General features: G+C 31.5%; 2 protein-coding genes across 5 annotated transcripts; one reads left to right on the top strand and one right to left on the bottom strand.

The window, feature by feature from the left end:
* Window positions 1–12,726: 12,726 nt before the first annotated feature.
* Window positions 12,727–16,636, top strand: LOC148932094 (protein FAR1-RELATED SEQUENCE 5-like). 4 transcript variants are annotated; one of them, XM_089064186.1, is made up of 5 exons: window positions 12,727–13,140; window positions 13,670–13,714; window positions 13,848–14,432; window positions 15,035–16,050; window positions 16,146–16,636. In XM_089064186.1, exons 3-5 carry the CDS (start codon window positions 14,032–14,034, stop codon window positions 16,532–16,534), a joined length of 1,806 nt encoding a protein of 601 aa, XP_088920312.1. In that variant the 5' UTR covers window positions 12,727–13,140; window positions 13,670–13,714; window positions 13,848–14,031; the 3' UTR covers window positions 16,535–16,636. The 4 variants fall into 4 exon arrangements, with proteins under 4 accessions (XP_088920312.1, XP_088920309.1, XP_088920311.1 ...); XM_089064183.1 differs by having other exon boundaries at window positions 13,670–14,432; XM_089064185.1 differs by having other exon boundaries at window positions 12,727–13,714; window positions 13,851–14,432.
* A 535-nt stretch (window positions 16,637–17,171) lies between these two features.
* On the bottom strand, window positions 17,172–20,460 carry LOC125186277 (uncharacterized). The gene is made up of 3 exons (XM_089064995.1): window positions 19,813–20,460; window positions 17,488–17,582; window positions 17,172–17,181 (listed from the first exon to the last, which is right to left on the bottom strand). Exons 1-3 carry the CDS (start codon window positions 20,458–20,460, stop codon window positions 17,172–17,174), a joined length of 753 nt encoding a protein of 250 aa, XP_088921121.1.
* Window positions 20,461–20,891: the final 431 nt, after the last annotated feature.

The following is a 20,891-nucleotide window of genomic DNA, read 5'->3' as shown; positions in this document are numbered from 1 at the left end:
AGAAACAAAATTTAAACTCTGTCAACTGAAATGGATTCCAACTTCTTGTCCATTCTTTGTTTTTCTCAACAGTCGCCTCACAAAAGTGACAAAAAAAAAAGTGACATAACTTTCGGTTTTATTTTCTTATCCATGTCTGTAACTTAGCCGACTTACTTAGTACTTACTTATATAATGAATACAGATCACCTATATAATGTCTCTTTTTGGGGTATGTTTTCATATCTCTTTTACAATATGGGTCATAATTTTGAAACATATTGTCTTCATAGTAGGGTTTAATTAGTAATTTGATAGTACTACTTATTTTCAATTTTTATTAATTTTTTAATTTGTTTAACGGGGTTTTATGTGTATATCTTGTTACTCTTTGATTGTTTAGTGCAATAAATTTTGAAATAACACATTTTACTCACATTGCCGTTACTTTTTCTTTATGTGGTATTTATTAATTTATTAAAAACTATCATAGGAAAAATACTTAAAGAGATAAAAATAAAAATAAAAAACTCAGGGAAACAATTGGAATTGATTATATTGGGCTAAGCCTAAATAATTTACAATCTCTAGAAAACTAAGTAATCTCTGCATGCATACGTACATTATGTTTTGATTCATAAGATCGTAATTATAAATTTGTTACGTACCCATGAAAATTAATTTTTGGACCCACATATTTAAGACTTCAACTAATTCCTAATTTATTCATATTGACAAATTTGTTGGATTTCCATTATTTTAGTATTGTTAGTTGATTTATCTATTCTAAAGAAGAAAAAAAAGATTATACTCCATAAGTCAAAATATATTATGAAACACAAATAAGACAATTAGGTGACATAAATTTATTTTGCTACAAATAAATAAAATTATTTCTACTCACCCCTCTTTTAAAGAAGATATATTTTGTGATTTTAGTTTGAGGTTCATTCACAAATATGACAAAATTAAAGTTAGTTAATTTGACTCACCCCTAGCTATTTTCTACCCCTACAAGACTACATCCAATAGACATCAAGTATATGTCCCTTTGGATGTGAATATTATACGATATTTTTGGCCTTTGTCTACATTGATCCTCGTCACTATATGTCATTTAAGGATTATTGATATTTAGTCATCATCAATAATTTTCTTTTGACTGATTACTTTTTTACCAATACATCACCTCCCAATTAGTACCGTGATTATCAAATCAATAAATTGCAATAAGTCCTCAATCATTACCACCCAAAATACCTATAATTAAAAGTTTAAAACCCTATCCGAACTCTACAAAATAACCAAAGTCACTCTCATTTCCATCACCAAATTCCAAGACAATGGCTTCCTCCTCCTCCTCCTCCTTCGCCATCCTCTTCGTCGTCCTCATCTTGTCCCTAGTCAACGAGGCGGTCGTAGCACGAGACGTCCCAGTGGACTCCAAGATGTTCGTAGATGGCCCCGGCCCCTTCGTGCGCTCCAAGTCATTGAACTACAATCCCATCGTTAGATCCCCAGGAGGGAATGTCGTCTCCATCACTGTCACTCGCAGCTATATCCGTGGTGGAGAAGACGTGTTGGTGGCCCATTTGTCATCATTGGCGCCGCCGTCAGTTGTATTAGAGTCAGAGCCCCACAAAAACCAAGTCCACCTACTTGTTTACCCAGATGTTAATTTTCTACTCCCTCCGCACTACTGCTAGTATAGTTGTATTTTTTTTTTGGTTTGTCGCATCGTAGTTGAGTAATTTTCCATATTTAAATTATCAACATATTTAATCACTCTTACTTTATTCTCTCTCAATTTATTGTCTATGCATTTAACTCATTAAACATCACTTTTTTAAATATTATGTCAAAAAAAGATACACATGAACTAGAGCGCCGAAGAAGTAGTACTACACTATAACTGAATACTCCCTCCGTCCCATAGAAATTGGCCCTTTAGGGTTGACACGGGTTTTAATGCGTAAATAAAGTAAGAGAAAAGGAGAAAAAAATTACCATAAATGAATATGTGACTATTTGTATGGGACGGACGAAAAAGGAAATATGGTCAATTTCTATGGGACGGATGGAGACGGATGGAGTATTTTGTACGGACATGGCAGATACGTATTTTGCATGATTTTAACTTTTTTTGTCTTTGGTTGAGGAAGAATAACTGTGATGTTATTGTTAACTAGTATCACCCACGTGCGATGCACGACCCATTTTCTTTTATTTAAACTTATTTTATAATGTAAAATGATTTTATAAATTCATAAAAATATCATTGTATGAAATCTGAAATCATAAATATATAAAATAAAAAACAGTTATTAAAAAATATAAAATCAAACAAAGAAAAAAAATAGCACATATACCGAATAAGAAACAATATTATTATTTCAAGTTCTAAACTCATATAACCAAATAAGTTTATAAACTAAAAATTACACACAAATTACATATCATTTAAATCACTTTTAGATCTATTCTATAAAAGATTAATCACGAACACATGTCAATAAAAATAATGTATAAATATATATTAGAAGATAGCCAAATCGATCAAATCATCAACAAAAATACAGCAAAATAGCATGGAATATATCATACCCCCAACCCTATCTGACGTAACTACTTATAGTAAATAAATTCAAATTTTAAAATAAGCAATCCACACGTCGAGTAAATAAAACACACATATTATATAATTTTTAAAAAAAACAACATTCATCAAGTACATATTTCAGAACATTATGATCAGTAATGTGACCCTCTTACCACTCTATATACTAATACTTTTATCTACATGCAAAAATGATGAGGAGGAGAAGGTTGCCAAAATGCGTCAGCCGCCGACCCTGATAACATGTGGAGTTCCAATGACTCACGTAACCCAAAAGGTTCACTGATATCTTATTCCTGAAAAATATTAGTGGTTTATATGAGCCACAACTCAGTGCATATATATTTTCACCTTTAATTCCACATCCCAAAAATCAAACATATTCTTTAACCAATATACATGAATGTATATGCCACTATGTTCAGTTTATTATTCTGTGACAAATCAAGCCTGATATCTGCCCGGGATTCCATTGTATCTGACCCGAAGGTCTCATTGCTATTGTACATATATATATGACCCGAAGGTCCATTGTCATTGTAAATATGACCCATAGGTCTCATTGCCATTGTATACATATATATGACCTAAAGGTCCATTGGCATTGTATATATGACCCGTAGGTCCATTGCCATTGTATATGACCCATAGGTCCATTGCCATTGATATCAGACTCAGGGCATGACTGTCACAGATCCTCTTTAATTCAATGATTCGAATAATTCCATGTGCAAACATATCAATAGCATTAATTACATATCCATATAGTCCATCTATTAACTCACATACTAGAGATAAATATATCTATTGCACAAATCACATATGCACATCATATTACACTATCAATATCAAATAACACATAGTTATTTCAAGCTCACCATATAATTCAAATATTCATTCAAATTTAACACATAGCAATCAATCACATAAAATATGTAAAATTAAAAGTGTAATTTATACACACCTGATTACGACAAATAATCTAACCGAGCACTTGTTCCTTCTTCTTGATCTTCAACACTTGATGCTGTGCAGTAAATACATGTTCAAATTAATTTCATATTTTTTTTCTACATGATTTGCGTGTTAGACTTAGCTATAATATAAGTACTGTATAACTATTTTCTCTACGTATATGTAAGTAATTATACCGTCCACTTGTGTACATATAGTTCTAATTATATACATCATATTATAAACAATTAAATATAGGAAACAATAGTTTGTAAAACAGACATATACATATGTATAACGCAGGAATCGAAATACTATACTATTACTTATATGTTTATATCTATATAGTTGCAAAAACCCTCACATACATCAAAATACTAAATTAGGTGTATAATTATTCCAAAATAACGTAATTAAATGCATTAGCATCTAAATTAATAATTATTGAAAATATTCATTAAAAAGGGGCGTATATATTATGTAGTTTCTACTAATCTCATCACTATGATTTTAAATAATTCAATATGCATATGACTAAATAACATATTAAATAAATATTTCAACCTTACCTTCATAATCTATTTTCCTTGAGGTGAGTTCTTCCCCTTTCTCTCTTTTTTCTTTTTGTTCTTTTCAAACACAAACCTTACAATAGAGAGTATTGTCATTTGAAAAATAATTCTTTTACCTCCTTATTTTATTGTACAGACCAACTTAATATGTTTATCATCTTCTTTAAAAATCATTAGTCATACTAGAAGAAATATAAACGAGACACGTCTTTTTACAAATAATAAAAAGAAATATTTCCTCCCCTCACATATTTTACAAGTTTAAAACTTCATGTATGATTGCATGCACTATATTTATATATTAGTATATATTTACATTATACAGCGTAGGGATATCCGGACATACTCACATGTTTATTATGCATGTACACACGTATATATATTTATTACTTTAACTAATCCATTGTAATAAATTTCTTTTTATTTTACCTTACTTAATATTTTTATTCCAATGACAATAAAATATGCCACTGCAAAGAAATATGTAGATATGTAAATGTATGTATATTTTGGGTCTGGGATATTACAGAATATACAACCTATATGCATGCATTTAGCCCGAAAAAAAAACTGGTTGCATACCCTAATAGTATTCCCGCATCGCCTACTTCCCGTGTAGCTGCTACCATCCATACCACGTCCAGGAAAGACAAATGAATAAGAGCAGCCATCAATCTAATATTCATATAAAGCACTACATGAAAAATAGTACTCCTCCGTCCCAAGGAAGATGACCCCTTCCTTGGGCGGCATGAGATTTTATGCAGTTACATTTTGTGTGTGAAGAGGAGAGAGTAAAGTAAGAGAGAGGGAATAAAGTAGAGATAAAAGTGTTTCCATTTTAAGTAATGAGTCATCTTGATTGGGACAAACCAAAAAGGAAAGTGAGTCATCTTCAATGGGACGGAGGGAGTACATGAAGAAAAGGAAAAAATATCACATAATTAAGCTTGACACTTCAAAACATAAATCACTTCCACCATAAAGACCTGCAAAGAGAAGAACATAAACAACACGAAGAAGAATTTGAAAAGGTCGTGTTCATGCACGGCCGTAGCAAAGAGGGCTACCCCGTCTGCTACAAAGTACGGAATTATTTGCTCTTTCTCTAGCATCTCTAGTACTCAAAACTGTATTTGGGAGTACGGCCGAAGAGTATAAATTGTTACCCTCCAATCTTGAACTCCTGCATCATTATAAAGCATGAAACATATTTAAGAGTTAGAAAACCAATAGATTTTGTTTTCAAGTCTTGCTTTTCTTTGGCTATATGATGTTGTGCAACATCACCACTAACTATACCACTAATCCACTAACTATGGAAATTAAATAACCAACTACTTAATCACACGTTTTATATATTTTTAGATCATTTAATATTTATTTTAAATGGCCATTTTCCTAAATACCTCTAAATTTCCTCTTATTTCCCTAAACACCTCCAAAACTCTCCTTTATATATTGTATAGATGGCTAATTTGGATTCCAGTAGCGGCAAATCCTGGTTTTTATTTTGGGGCCAACAATAATATGATTGTCAAATAAATGAGCTACGAAGTATGAATAACATATTTGGCTTTTAACATGAACTTTCACTTTGAATATTTGATGCTGTCAATGAGCTATGGAGTATATTTTAATTTTATTTTTTAAACATCACCCCATTATACATATTGACTATTAATTTGAAGGGTACATTTGTACCCATTTTTACGTGTAGATTCGTTGATGCGTTTAATGGCATATCTAATATTTTTGATTTGGAGGTGCAAAATGATTTAAGTTTCAAAATTAGGAAGATAATTTTTTCATAAAAAAACTTAATTTACCATTACAAGTTAAAAGTTTGTTTATTTTTTTTACCATACTTAAAATTTGTCGTAAAAGTTTGAATCGGTCAAAAGTTGGTGTAATATACTACGGATATTACTACCCCTTTTATATTTTAAGAAAGTGTGCGATTTCAGTATGATATCAATTGTGCAATGTTTAGCAAACTTATATAAACAAAATAAGGTGTTAAATTAAGTCAAATATTGGTAGTAGTTTATAATTTTTTAAATAGTGAATTGCATGAAAGGTCCTTAATTTTTGCACTTGTAATACCAGTGACCTCTAAAAAAAAAGAATAACATCGGAAGGATCTAAAGTTAAATATAATCACGAATCATGTTTTTTTAGCCACTTTTCGGGCGAAAAAGCCCAAATAGCTTGAAGGGCATTTTTGACAATCCCTAAATTCGCTGATATATGAATTCTGTCACATTTCTGTCAGCAGCTTCTTAAGTGATTTCTTAATAAGTTCTGGTACTTCATACGTGATTAAATTTTTATGAATATTTGTACTAAAAAAAATTCTTATGTCCCTCTATTTCTAGTTAGTGGTAACAATATAGTACTTATATCATGTAGGAAATTCATTGAGAAACAAAAATATGGAAAAGTGAAGTTATTTATGCAATAAAATCCGAATCAATCATACACGGAATAAAAAATATTTCACCATTAATTAAATGATACAATAATTATTTTATTGAAAATATTGATATTTAAAATATTATTTCGTTATATATCATGCATCGAACTAATTTGTTACTCTAAGCCTAACTTTAAGATGATTTTTATGATTGATATTTTATTGATGTAATTTTAATTTTAGCTCATATTGAATTTTTTAACATCATACGAACATTCAATCTTTAGATATAAATTTGCATAGTTTATTGTCATTCATGATAAAATTGAAACATGAGTAATATTTTGAAAAAATTCAAGCATGTGATATTAGCTATTTAATCCTTCAAGATTTTTTTTTATTAACAATAGTATTTGAAATAAGACAATGTAAATTTATAAATTAATACTGCAAAATTAGGATATTTTCATAATAAATAAAATTGATCCATAAATCAATGTAAATAAAATAAATTATGGGAAATAAAAACACGGAAAAGTACTAGAAAATGAGTTTTATAAGGAAGATATGGTCTCATTTTATTATGTTCATATTAATTAATGCAGATAATGATAAGAGTGAACTATAAAAATGGTCCTTGGACTATGAGTTTATCTCGCTCATAGTCCCTGCACTTTAAAAATATCGCCAGTAGTCCCTGGACTAAGGGTTTATCTCGAAATTGGTCCTTTTGGCTTTTTTTGGTACGAAAATACCCTTTGATATTATTTTGGGGGGTTTGGGCAATTTGGTCTTTTTACACTTTTAATATTTTAAATCTGATATTATTTTAGTTATGTACTAACTTTGATATTATTTCAAAATTATCATTCTTCTTTCATTTTGTTATCCTTCACTGAATTTGTTTTTTTTAATTTCAATATTAGATTTAATTTTATAAAATTAATTTTAATATTTAGATTTTTAAATATCAATAAATTTTTTTAATGAAAACTAATAATTCATGGAAACTATAAATATTGATTAAAACTATTAATTTTTGTTATTTAATATAATATTCAATTGAATTGAAGAAGTAAAGAAAAATAATATTAATCATGATGGAAAAATAAGAGTTATTCTATTTAGCCTCCGTTCGGTTGTTATAATTGTTTGTGATTAAATATTATGAAGTTGACTAAAAATTTGATCCTACTTAAAATTTTATATAGGAGTATTTTTGTTGAAATTTTCTAGTAAATTTTAATTGTTTTCAAATTAATAAACGGAAATTATATTAGTCTTACATTAGATGCATGTTTATTTCAGAATAAATTGTGTTATATAATCTATTTATGATTAAAGCTATTTAAATATTAATTAAAACTAAGGCGTTATCATACCTTATTGATTACTCCCTCCGTCCCAAGGAAGATGACCCCTTTCTTGGATGGCAGGGGATTTTATGCAACTTTATTTTGTGTGTTAAGTGGAGAGAGTAAAGTAAGAGAGAGAGAGAATAAAGTAGAGATAAAGGGGGTTTCCATTTTAAGCAATGGGTCATCTTGATTGGGACAAACCAAAAAGGAAAGTGAGTCATCTTCAATGGGACGGAGGGAGTACATAGTACTATACACTATCAAATATTGATTATAACTATTAATTTTTGCTATTTAATAATTTTTATAATTAAAAAAGTTTATTGATATTTAAAAATTAAAATTTAAAATTTTGTAAAATTAAATCTAATATTGAAATAAAAAAAAAACAAATTCAGTGAAGGATAACAAAATGGAAGAAGAATGATAATTTTGAAATAATATCAAAGTTAGTACATAATTAAAATAATATCAGATTTAAAATGTTAAAAGTGTAAAAAGACCAAATTGCCCAAACCCCCCAAAATAATATCAAAGGGTATTTTCGTACCAAAAAAAGCCAAAAGGACCAATTTCGAGATAAACCCTTAGTACAGGGACTACTGGCGATATTTTTAAAGTCCAGGGACTATGGGCGAGATAAACCCATAGTCGAGGGACCATTTTTGTAGTTCACTCTAATGATAAATATGTATATTATAAAAAATTTAGAAAGTGTAAATAATGACAAAATTTTAATTACGTACGAAATGCAAAAACTTATTAAAAAATTACATAAGAAGTTGCTGACAGAAATGTGGCAGAAATCACATGTCAGCAATATAATTGAGTGACAAAAATGCCCTTTTAGGGCCTGGGGTATTTTAGTCCGAAAAAACAACATGATTCGTGATTATATTTAAGATTAGGCTTCTCTGGTGCTATTTTTTTTAGGAATCATTGGTGTTACAAGTGCAAAAATTAGGACCTTTCATGCAGATAGCTTGCAAAATACTGTACTATCTAAAAGACAAGGACAACTTTATTTATTTGTCACTCTAAACAAAGATGTTAGGATTTTTTTAAAATGTTAATTTAGCTTATAAGATTCAATCAATGTGGATGACCTATGTTTTAATACGAAATTGGTAAAATTAAATATGAGAGAAGAAGAGATAAATAGGAAAGTAGAAAATAGAAAAGAAAAATGTGAATTAAGTAGAAGTAAGAAAGATAAAAGTTGAGTACTAATAAACGAGAGTAATTTTTCATTTTTAGTATGAGACTAATTTTAAAGGATTAACGAAAATGAAAATATATATGAAACTATTTTTCGCAGACGAATAGAGTATATGAAGAGTGAATAAGAACTAAACATGAATTTATAGCTCTTTGATTGGTAGTGGATGAGAAAGGTATATACCATGTGAGAGTGAATAAAACGAAAATGGAAATATATACTATTATACTATTTTTTATGGACGGATAGAGTATATCAAGAGTGAATAAGAACGATACATGAATTTATAGTTCTTTGATTGGTAGTGGATGAGAAAGGTATATACTCCCCCGTCTGTGAAATAGGAGTCTCATTTTTTTCTGACATGGGTTAACTTTTAAGAAATGTTTGAAAAGTGGGTGAAAGAAAGTTATGAAATATGAGTCACATCATGTAAATATTAGTTTTAAATGAATTGTGAGTGGATTGCGTTAGTGGAATGTGAGACCGCTTTATCATTTATAGTACTAGTAACTTTAAACTGTGACTTCTATTTGCGAATGGACTAAAATTAGAAAAACGGAACTGCTATTCATAGACGCCAAAATTTGTACTAGAATCGCAGCCCCTGCCGAAGCCAAGTCCGCCAACTTGCAAACCAAGATGTTAAGTTTCTACATTATGAAGAAATATATGGTACGGACATAATAGGACATAATAGGATATATTTCATGTTACCCGATTTCGTCTTCCATATATCTTTCTTTTTCTTTTCTTTTTTCGTTTGGAACTTGGAAGAATAAATGAAGTCATGTTTAATGGCTCATTTGGTGTCACGACCGCATTTTGCTAAGGATAGCAAATACGATTTATCGCGACTAGGAGGGGATTAAAGAAGCGGGAAAGAAAGGGGAATCTCGACAAAACTGAAATTTGAATGAAATCACTTAAGATAACATGGAAAATATATCAGAGTGCGTAATACAAAAGAACATAAGTTCAACTTTTACATTGCAGCGGAAGAGTCAAGAGAGAATGACACCGTGTATGGAGACACGATTCATCCAAGCATTTATCAACTGAAACACATTCGCCATCTCTGCTCAACACTGCCCCTCGTCGTCACCGCTTAACCTGCATATTTAGAAATATATGCAGGGCTGAGTACAAGAGTACTCAGTGAACACATTGCCAAAAAGTACACATATACATTTGAAAATATTGTCAAGCCATCATCAGAGTAACACTCAGGGGTTTTATTGAAAAGACCTGAGCTTACTAAAAATATTCACATTGTGCTGCAGGCCCTTTTTATCTGTACTTAGCCATATCTGATCATCTTGTGCCGCTGAGATGTTATTCTCATACGGTCACCTTCCCTGCCCAACAGGTCAGAGATATCCTTGTGCCGCTGAGATGGTGTTCTCATACGGTCACCTTCTCTGCCCAACAGGTCAGAGGTATCCTTGTGCCGGTAAGGTGGCCACCTTCCTCGGTCACCTTCTCTGCCGTCCGTTCACGGTAGAGGTATCCCGTGTACACTAGTCCGAGCGGGGACACCACCCTCGCTGGGACCCAAATTCGACTTATATATCATCATTCATAATTCACTTGGCCTTAGCCAACAGATAGGCATCATACACAAAACATTTATGGCAAGACAACATCATTAAAATCACGAACATGTGTTCGAGTTTTCACAAAATATAATTTGTATTTTTAGTATAAGAAAGCTCACCTCGTTCATTTAATTTTCTTAACTTGAAATTCTCGTCCCGACTTTAAATTGCAGAGATAACCTTTTTGGAAACATCAAAATATAATGTAATATACTAATCAGACTTCAAGAAATTCTTAAATTTTAATAGGAATGCATGCCTCCTAATTAAGTTCTTATCTTTTTCATTATTCTTTAAGAAATTTCTAAAACCCATATACTATTTTATTTGGAGCTTCTTCTTCGAATTCCATAATTAATTTTGGTTCATGCCAGATTACAGAAATTTAATATTATGTTAAAGCTTAATCGCATTGATAGAAGAAGGAACCATATAATTATCACATAACAATAAAGGTTTTAGGCTAAAACATTAAATGTTAACATTTCTTTCATTAAGAAATTAATTTCGAAAGTAGGCCAAGATTTCCCATACTTAAATTTTGGAGTTTGGGCTTACTTGAATTAATTCACTACTTCCTATATTATTGAAAGGAGTGGGCTGGGATTAATTCTTACTTTATTGGCCCAAGCAACTAATTAGGAAAAGAGTGGCCAAATTCTGAGATTAATTCAACACATATACTCTCTCCCACTTATCGTATCCTCTCTCTCAATCACTATTCATCCTCGTCCTCCCCAATTGCAAAAACTAGGGAATCCCTTTCCCATATCGGAATTTCCGTCGACCAGCCGCCACCGTCGCGCCGCTGCCGCCTCCGGCGGCTTCCCCTTCTCCCTTCTCTCTTTCTCTTCTCTCCCTTCCCTTTCTCTCTCTCGGCCCTACTCCACCGCCGCCGTGCACCACCGATCTCCCTTCTCTCTCGCTCGGTCCGCCACTGCCACGGAGTCCGCCGTCACTCCTCTCTTTTCGGATCTGTCGCCGCCACTGCTGTGCATGCACAGGCATCGGTTTCGCCGCCCTGCTCCCGCCCGGAGGTCGCCTTCACAGCAGCCCGGCCGTCCCGTCACCGGACAGCCGGAGAGCCCTCCGCCACTGCACCCTCTCGCCTCGCCGTTTTTCGTCAGGTAAGGTAGGGCAATTTATTTATTTATCATCTTTCCCCCTTTTATTTTATTTTCTAAAGACTTGTCCTTTGATTTTAAAGATTGGTGTTTTTAACTTGTACCTTTGTAATTGCTATGTTGCAGTGGTGGATCGGAGTGTGGGGCTGTCCAACGGAGAGCCGAAGCTCGCTGCCGGAAGTCCGGCAGATTCACACTTTTAAGATACGCTTTCCAACTAAGTGTGTATTATGGTTGTAGGATTTAGTGTATCTTATCTTACGAATTTGGTAATCTCGCTGTTTGGGATACTTAATGGTGATCTATATTGTTAAACTTGTTGTGGCAGATTCCGATTTCAAATGATATATATATATATATATATATATATATATATATATAGGGGAGCACTAGGGCGCATCCTTAATTAGAGTGCTAACGTACATCCAACCACGTGCTGCCACGTGGCACGAAAAATGCAATATTGTATATATAAAAATGCAATACACATTTGTGAAGTTGTTCATGCATTTCCGCAGATTGCATTTTAGTTATAGAACAATTGCATTTTTTATTGTTAAGTTTTGCATTTTCACATAATTGCATTTTATATTGTTAGGTTTTGCATTTTCACATATATAAATGCAATCCGTATAGATAAAAAATGCAAATTAAACAGTCAATATCGAAAATGCAAAACTCAACAACAAAAAATGCAATCTGCATATAACAAAAATGCAATCTGTCGAAATTCAATTATAACTTTTACAAATGCATATTGCATTTTTCTATATACAATATTGCATTTTTCGTGCCACGTGGCAGCACGTAATTGGATGTACGTTAGCACTTTAAAATTAGTTAGCATATTAGTACATCCCTATATATATATATATATATATATATATATATATATATATAGGGATATGATCATATTTGATAATCTTGTGGTTGAGATTCAAACTTAGATTTACTTATAAAAAAGGCGCGGAAGGGTAAAAATGTAATTTCCTCATTTAATTTCTGAATTCTACTCCAAACGCGCGAATCACGCTTTCATTCTTTTTGAACTCAATTCTCTCCTTCATCTTCATCTTCACAATTAAGATCGATTCTCTCATCTTCATCTTCCAAATTTCTCGCCTATTTTATTTCAACATCTCCAGATTTTCTTCGATTTGTTTCATTATTCCGTATTCTCCAGATTTTGTTTCCATAATTGTGATCGGGAAGATGTTTTCAATTTTGCGTTCTTATTTTCATTGATTACCTCTTCAATTGCTGTGAAAATTTGCTTCGATGGAATCTGTAGCAAATAACGAAGGTAACAATCATTATCTATTACTTAGCTTATTGATTGTGTTCATATTCATGTATTGAATTTGATTTTAGATTAATATTAGTTGTTGATTGGTTTATGTTTCTGATGTACTGAAATTCTTATTTGATTATATTATGTATTGTCGATTATGTGTTAAAATGATACTTTTGGCTTATAAATGTTAGGTTTACTGCATAATATGATAGTTTTGTCGGATAAAATGATATTATGATAAAATGATACTATAATAAAATGATACTATTACTGATTTGTAGGTATGTACATTCCTGTTTGTGATGATAGGTTTACTGCATAACATGATAGTTTTGTCGGATAAAATGATACTATGATAAAATGATACTATGATAAAATGATGCTATTACTGATTTGTAGGTATTTACATTCCTGTTTGTGATGATAGGTTTATTGCATAACATGATATTTTTACTGCATAAAATGATACTTTTACTGCATAAAATGATATTATGATAAAATGATACTATGATAAAATGATACTTTTACTGATTTGTAGGTATGTACATTCCTGTTTGTGATGATGCTTTGAAGCCAATGATTGGTATGAAATTCAATACATTAGTAGAAGCAGTTGGTTTCTATGAACATTATGCTCGTTCAGTTGGTTTTGGCATTCGTAAAATGGGTAACAAATCAGTTCAATGTATTACTAAGTGGCAGTATTTGGCTTGCAGCAGACAAGGCTCTAAGAATTTTATACCTGGTCATGCATCCCAATCAACTGAAGTGTCTTTTAAAAAGCGTAGGTATCGGTCATTTAGGTGTGAATGTCTTGCTAAGCTCAATTTGAGATATTATTCAGATGGCAAGAGCAGAGGATATGAGGTTTATCAGTTTGTTGAGTATCATAATCACTTAATGGTTGCGGATGAGCATATGCATTTTATGATGGCCAATCGCAATCTGGATCCTATCCATCGGAGGTTTATGGAGGATTGTGGCAGGTGTAATATTGGTTCCACTCTCACATTCAAACTTTTGAAGGAGATAATGGGTGGACCTGAAAATGTTGGATGTGATATTATTGATATTAGAAATGGTTATCGTGATATTATGTCCAATATTGATGGTTCAGATGCTCAAATGATTTTTGATTATATGCGTTCTCAAAAGGAATCATCTGATGCCTTCTATTATGAAATTGAGATAGGATCTCATGGAAAGTTAACTAGACTCTTCTGGGCTGATGCTATTTCAAGACGAAATTATCATATGTTTGGAGATGTAATTTCATTTGATTCAACATACAACACTAACAGGTATATTACTTTTGTTGCTAATAGACATAAAATGATACTTTTTGCTGATTAAATTATATTTCAGTTGATAAAATGATACTTTTTGCTGATAAAATGATAGTCATAGCTGATAAAATGATACTTCTGAATTATATAATGACAAAATGATACTTGCAGTAGATAAAATGATATTTCTTACTAATAAAATGATACTTTTGCTGATAAAATGATAGTTATAGCTGATAAAATGATACTTTTCTATATGCATGAAAATATAATTCATTTTTATGTTATAAAATGGTACTTCTGAATTATATAATGACAAAATGATACTTGCAGTAGATAAAATGATACTTCTTACTAATAAAATGATACTTTTGGCTGATAAAATGATACTCAGAATATACTCATTTTATTCACAGAACCTATCATTTTATTCCCCAAAACTATCATTTTATCATTTTATCATGCAAAAGTATCATTTTATCCGCTCAAACTATCATTTTATGATGCAAAAGTATCAGTTTTCAAATAAAACAGAACCACCAAAAAACATCATCAAACCTATATCATTTTAACCATTTTATGATAAATATAATTCATTTTTATGCTATATTCTGAAGGTATTGCATGATTTTTGCTCCATTCACTGGAAAAGATAATCATTCTAGACCAGTTACATTTGGAGCTGGCTTGTTATCAAGTGAAGGTAGAGAATCCTATTCTTGGTTGTTTGGCTGTTTTGTTCGATGCATGGGGGTAGCACCCAAATTGATTATCACTGATCAAGATTGGGGGATCAAACTTGCTGTTCAACAAGTACTTTTACAAACAAGGCACCGATGGTGTATGTGGCATATCATGGTTAAGGTGTCAGATAAGTTGCCCAAATCTTTACTTGGTAATGAAGATTTCAAAAAAGAGTTGAATGCATGTGTTTGGTCTGATTTGTTAGAGCCTGATGAGTTTGATATAATATGGAATGATATAATGGAACGGTATGGATTAGAAGACGTGCGCTGGTTTGGATCAATGTTTGAAGATAGAGAATTCTGGGTTCCTGCTTATTTTCGAGATTTTCCCATGGGGTCGCTTCTTAGGACTACATCGATGTCTGAATCGGAGAATAGCTTTTTTAAAAACTACACAAAGCCACGTGCAAATCTTGTACAGTTCATCAATTTCTTTAATTATGCTGTGGGAGATCAAAGGAATGCCAATTCACGATTGAACTACTTGGATTACTCAACCATTCCTGATTTGTCAACCCAATTGCCTATTGAGAAGCATGCATCTACAATCTACACTGATTCTATTTTCAAACATGTACAACAGGAAATAAGTATGGTATGTGAGATTGTTTCTATAACTACTGTAGAGGATAACATCAAGATGCATCAGGTCAAGGACCAATATGGTAGAACATTGGATGTTAAGTATGATTGTAAGAAAGACACATTCGACTGTAGTTGCAAGAAGTTTTCCAGAATTGGTTTGTTATGCTGTCATATATTTTGTTTGTTGAAGAATAAGTCTGCTAATCTCATTCCTGAGAAATATTTTGGTCGAAGGTGGTTGAAGAGCTCTTTACTAAAGGCAGCACATGGTCTACCATCTGAGGAACAACAACCATTTGAACGTGTGTTCCATTTTTAACCTTATTTGTAAAAATTCTATTTTTCAGTCAGAGAAATGATAGTACTTATTGTAATAATGTTATCTTTTATCTTGCAGATTTGGATGAAAAGCAGGAAGTTAAGAAAAAGTTGTTCTCCAACTTTTATCGATTAGTCCAAAAGTCTGAAGGAAGTATTGATCATTTGTCTTTGTTAAGTGCTGGTCTTGATGATTTGGAACAGCATATATTTGGAAATTGTGCAGCACCTTCAGTCATTGAAAAGAAGAAGATGGTTGAGGATTTTTATGGAATGGCAGTACCTGATGTAATTGATGTACATCCTCCAGACGTTGTTAGTACCAAAGGATCAGCTAGTGGCAAAGTAGCAAAGAGGCAGAGTGCAATAAGGAAAGCAAATAAGCCTCTACGACGGTGTGGTAAATGTCATGAGATGGGTCGTCATGATTCAAGAAATTGTGGTAGAGTCAATGAGAAGACAGATTGAAGCCATTTGATATAGTTTAGGTATTTTTGGTGTATAAAATGACATTTTGGCTGATAACATCATTCTTTTGTTTATAAACTGATAAAATGATACTTTAACCTGAAAAAATGATACTCGCAGCAAATAAAATGACAATAACCTTATAAAATCATGTATAAGCTGGAAAAAATGACATATAAGCTGATAAAATGATACTCTCAACAGATAAAATGATATTTTAATCTGACAAAATGATATATAAGCTGATAAAATGATACTTCTGACTTATAAAATTATAAAATGATACTCGCAGTTGATAAAATGATACTTTCAGCAGATAAAATGATAAAATGATACTTCTGACTGATAAAATGATACTTCTGATAAAATGACATTTTTGTTTAATAAAATGATACTTTGGGCTTATAAAATGATAAAATGATACTTGCAGTAGATAAAAATGATACTTTGGGCTTATAAAATGACATTTTGGCTTATAACATCATTCTTTTGTTTATAAACTGATAAAATGATACTTTAACCTGAAAAAATGACACTTGGAGCAGATAAAATGATAAAATGATACTTCTGACTGATAAAATGACATACTTGCAGCAGATAAAATGATAATTTTGGGTGATTATATTCGAAACCACTATTACAAAACGCTATTATCAAGTCATATAAGTTAGTATACAAGGGGTTCAAATTCTCTGATCATCTTTTCAACATCAATTTCTCCTTTTTTGCTGTCATTCTCAAACTTCTTCTTTATCATTGTAAGTGTCTCAAAAGCCTTCTTATTAGTATCTCCAATAAGCAATGCTTCAGTATATCTGGCACGGAGTTTTATGAAAGACTCTGTTCCCTTCTTCGTTAAACCTGAATTCCAGTTACGAACAGGACCACCCATGTAAGTCTCCAAATGGCGCATCACATAAATTCCACAGTCAACTTTATTTGTATCGTTTTGCCATGGCATATTCATGTATCTGGTTTTTGACAGTTTGACAGTTCTTCCCATTGATGGATTGACTCCATTTCCAAGATAAGTTCGGAAGAAATTTCTCTATTCAAATAACACAAAACATACATGAGGTTGATTAAAAATTATATTATGTTCCATACTGAATTATATTCAATGCATTTTAACTAATAAATATTGAATGCATTTAACTAAACATACCAGAGTACTTGGTGCATCTTCATATTTCTTCTCAAGTAAATCTTCACTAACCAGAGAATTGTCAATCACATCCATCATTTGCATTTTGAGATTGAAGCAGATGATATAATAATGTTCATACGCCCAGATCGGAAAGAATATCTAATTTTCAAAACATTATATATAAATGTCATTTTCAAAAATATAGGTATGTTGTTCTGTAAGGGATGTCATCATATCATAACGCATATTTATGATGATAACCTAATAACCCTCGTTTTATGGAAGAAAAGTATCATTTTATAGAACAGAATATCATTTTATGGACGAAAAATATCATTTTATCATGTATAAATATCATTTTTAGTAAAAATGATACTTTTGACCCATAAAATGATATGGTTATTAGCTTATCACATAAATATGGGTTATCATTATAACGCACCTCTGTTCTGTAATGTATATCTAATTATTACTTACCAGGTCATAATTTTCCCATTTGAAATTTTCAATCTTTGACACAAATTCATTCAAGTTTGAGCAAAATCTTTCTCGACTCTCTGCTTCAGTCCAACCAGATCTCCTTGCAGTAATGTTGTAAATCTGTCATGTTTACATTTTTGTAAATATATTTTAACTTTTAATGTAATACTATTATTTATTTAATCGTTTACTGTACCGTAGGTGTGGTGTTGATGAAAAGACGACTCGGTGATGCCTTTGATTTGAATTTTTCATTGTGGTTGAGGAACAAAACCCATGCATCTATGATGTTGATCCTGACGTATGTACGTGGAGCAAGGCTGTGGAAGTCAATCTTGAACAATGTGATCTTGTCGTTCTCATAAACTACCTCATAACTGATTTCAAATTCATATTTAATGTTAGTTAAAAGAACTGAATAAGAATATAATTATGTAATTCAAAACTTACTGTTCACTTTCTTCATCTGCCATCAACCAGTACATTATTTCTCTCTCTTCTTTATTCAGCTTTCCTTTCAGATTCACTGCTCTGACATTGTAGGGAGAAACCATCTTCTTCCCTTTGTCCTTATTCAAATTTTCTTCTCTTTGTTTTAAAACTTCATCATCTTCTTGAGAAACCACTTTCTCCTTATTCAAATTTTCTTCTCTCTGTTTTAAAACTTCATCATCTCTGTGGATATCCTCCATGACAGTGGTTATTATGGTATCAACTCTGTCATGCTTTCATTAAAAAAAAATATAAATTGTTATTGACAGAAGGTATACTATTTTATCCACAAGAACTATCACATTATCAGCCAAAAATCTAAAACTATCATTATGAAACAAAAGTATCATTTTATTCACAGAATCTATCATTTTATTCCCTGAAACTATCATTTTATCATTTTATAATGCAAAAGTATCATTTTATCCGCTTAAACTATCATTTTATGATGCAAAAGTATCAGTTTTCAAATAAAAGTATCAGTTCTGGGATGATGCTATTTCAAGATGAAATTATCATATGTTTGGAGATGTAATTTCATTTGATTCAACATACAACACTCACATGTATATTACTTTTGTTGCTAATATACATAAAATGATACTTTTTGCTGATTAAATTATATTTCAGTTGATAAAATGATACTTTTTGCTGATAAAATGATAGTCATAGCTGATAAAATGATACTTTTTATGTTATAAAATGATACTTCTGAATTATATAATGACAAAATGATACTTCTTACTAATAAAATGATACTTTTGGCTGATAAAATGATAGTTATAGCTGATAAAATGATACTTTTCTATATGCATGAAAATATAATTCATTGAAAATATAATGACAAAATGATACTTGCAGTAGATAAAATGATACTTTTGGCTGATAAAATGATACTCATAGCTGATAAAATAATACTCATAGCCAAAAATCTAAAACTATCATTATGAAACAAAACTATCATTTTATTCCCCGAACTATCATTTTATCATTTTATCATGCAAAAGTATCATTTTATCCGGTTAAACTATCATTTTATGATGCGAAAGTATCAGTTTTCAAATAAAACAGAACCACCAAAAAACATCATCAAACCTATATCATTTTAACCATATAAACAATCATTTTATATACTTAAACTATCATTTTTAAAAGTTACCTCATATTCTTCATTCTGAACTTCTTTCCCTGAAACTTTTTCCTCTTCTTTTCTAGCTGCTTTATTAACCATTTCCTTTTCGCTTTCATTCTGTTTCTCTTGCTCGTTTTCCACCTCATCATCTTTTTCCTTCTCTACATCCTTTTCCCGATTAAATTCTTGATTCTCATTAGGACTGTCGTCACATTCAGGTATCAGAGTGAAGGTAGGGAACTCATTCCTATTTTTCAATATATATGTCCTCTCAGCAGCTTTAGTTAACTCAATCATGATATCAATCCATTCAGGATCATCAGTTTCATCATTGTTTATAGCCTGTGTCATTGTATTCTGACTTTCTATAACATGTTGCACACCTTCCTCTCTCAATCCCACTGCATTTCTTGTTGTATCACAGATTATCTTAAAGCTATTTAGATTCCTGAGTTTTTCCGGCGCTGCTTCAAGGATATCAACAATCTTCTCCATTGACGCTTTAACATTTTTGGCAGCTTCCTTCCATTCATGTAAGAAATTCTCCCATTCATTAGTTGTCCCCACTTCTACATCTTGAGATTCTTCTTCTTCGTCATCTTCATCATTTTCTTCATGTGGCTGCTTTTTATATCTGTCATACATATGACCCATACCAAATGTTGAATTTTCCATTTCTGCTCTTTGTCTTTCTTTCAACAGTTCGGCAGTCCATCCTTTCACTGTTGGATAACATCTTGGCACCATTTTTTTTTCAAAAAGAATCCTGTCCACGTAACAAGCCTACATTAAACAAAAACTAAATATTAGTTTTTCTGTAAATAGATTCATAGACAATGGAAAACAAATATATTCTTACCACTACAAAGATAACTGGCCCGGTAAATATCTTTGCTGTGTTTTTTTTCCACCTCTTTTGTGTTTCATGCAATCTAGATATGACATAGCCACACCAATTGTATTTTTTGATCTTCTCAACATCAGCTATTAATCTAAAATTTTTGGCCTCAAATTTCCATCAGCAGGAGTGTTAATCAAGGCATACTCCATGAGAACCATAAAAGTCCATTTAAACAACTCACCACCTTCTTTGTCTCTCTCCATCT

The sequence above is a fragment of the Salvia hispanica genome, chromosome 2 (assembly GCF_029641045.1).
Source record: "Salvia hispanica isolate PSC_SH4W2 chromosome 2, Shi_PSC_v1, whole genome shotgun sequence".
Taxonomy (NCBI): Eukaryota; Viridiplantae; Streptophyta; class Magnoliopsida; order Lamiales; family Lamiaceae; genus Salvia; species Salvia hispanica.
This window is presented reverse-complemented; position numbering and strand designations above follow the sequence as displayed.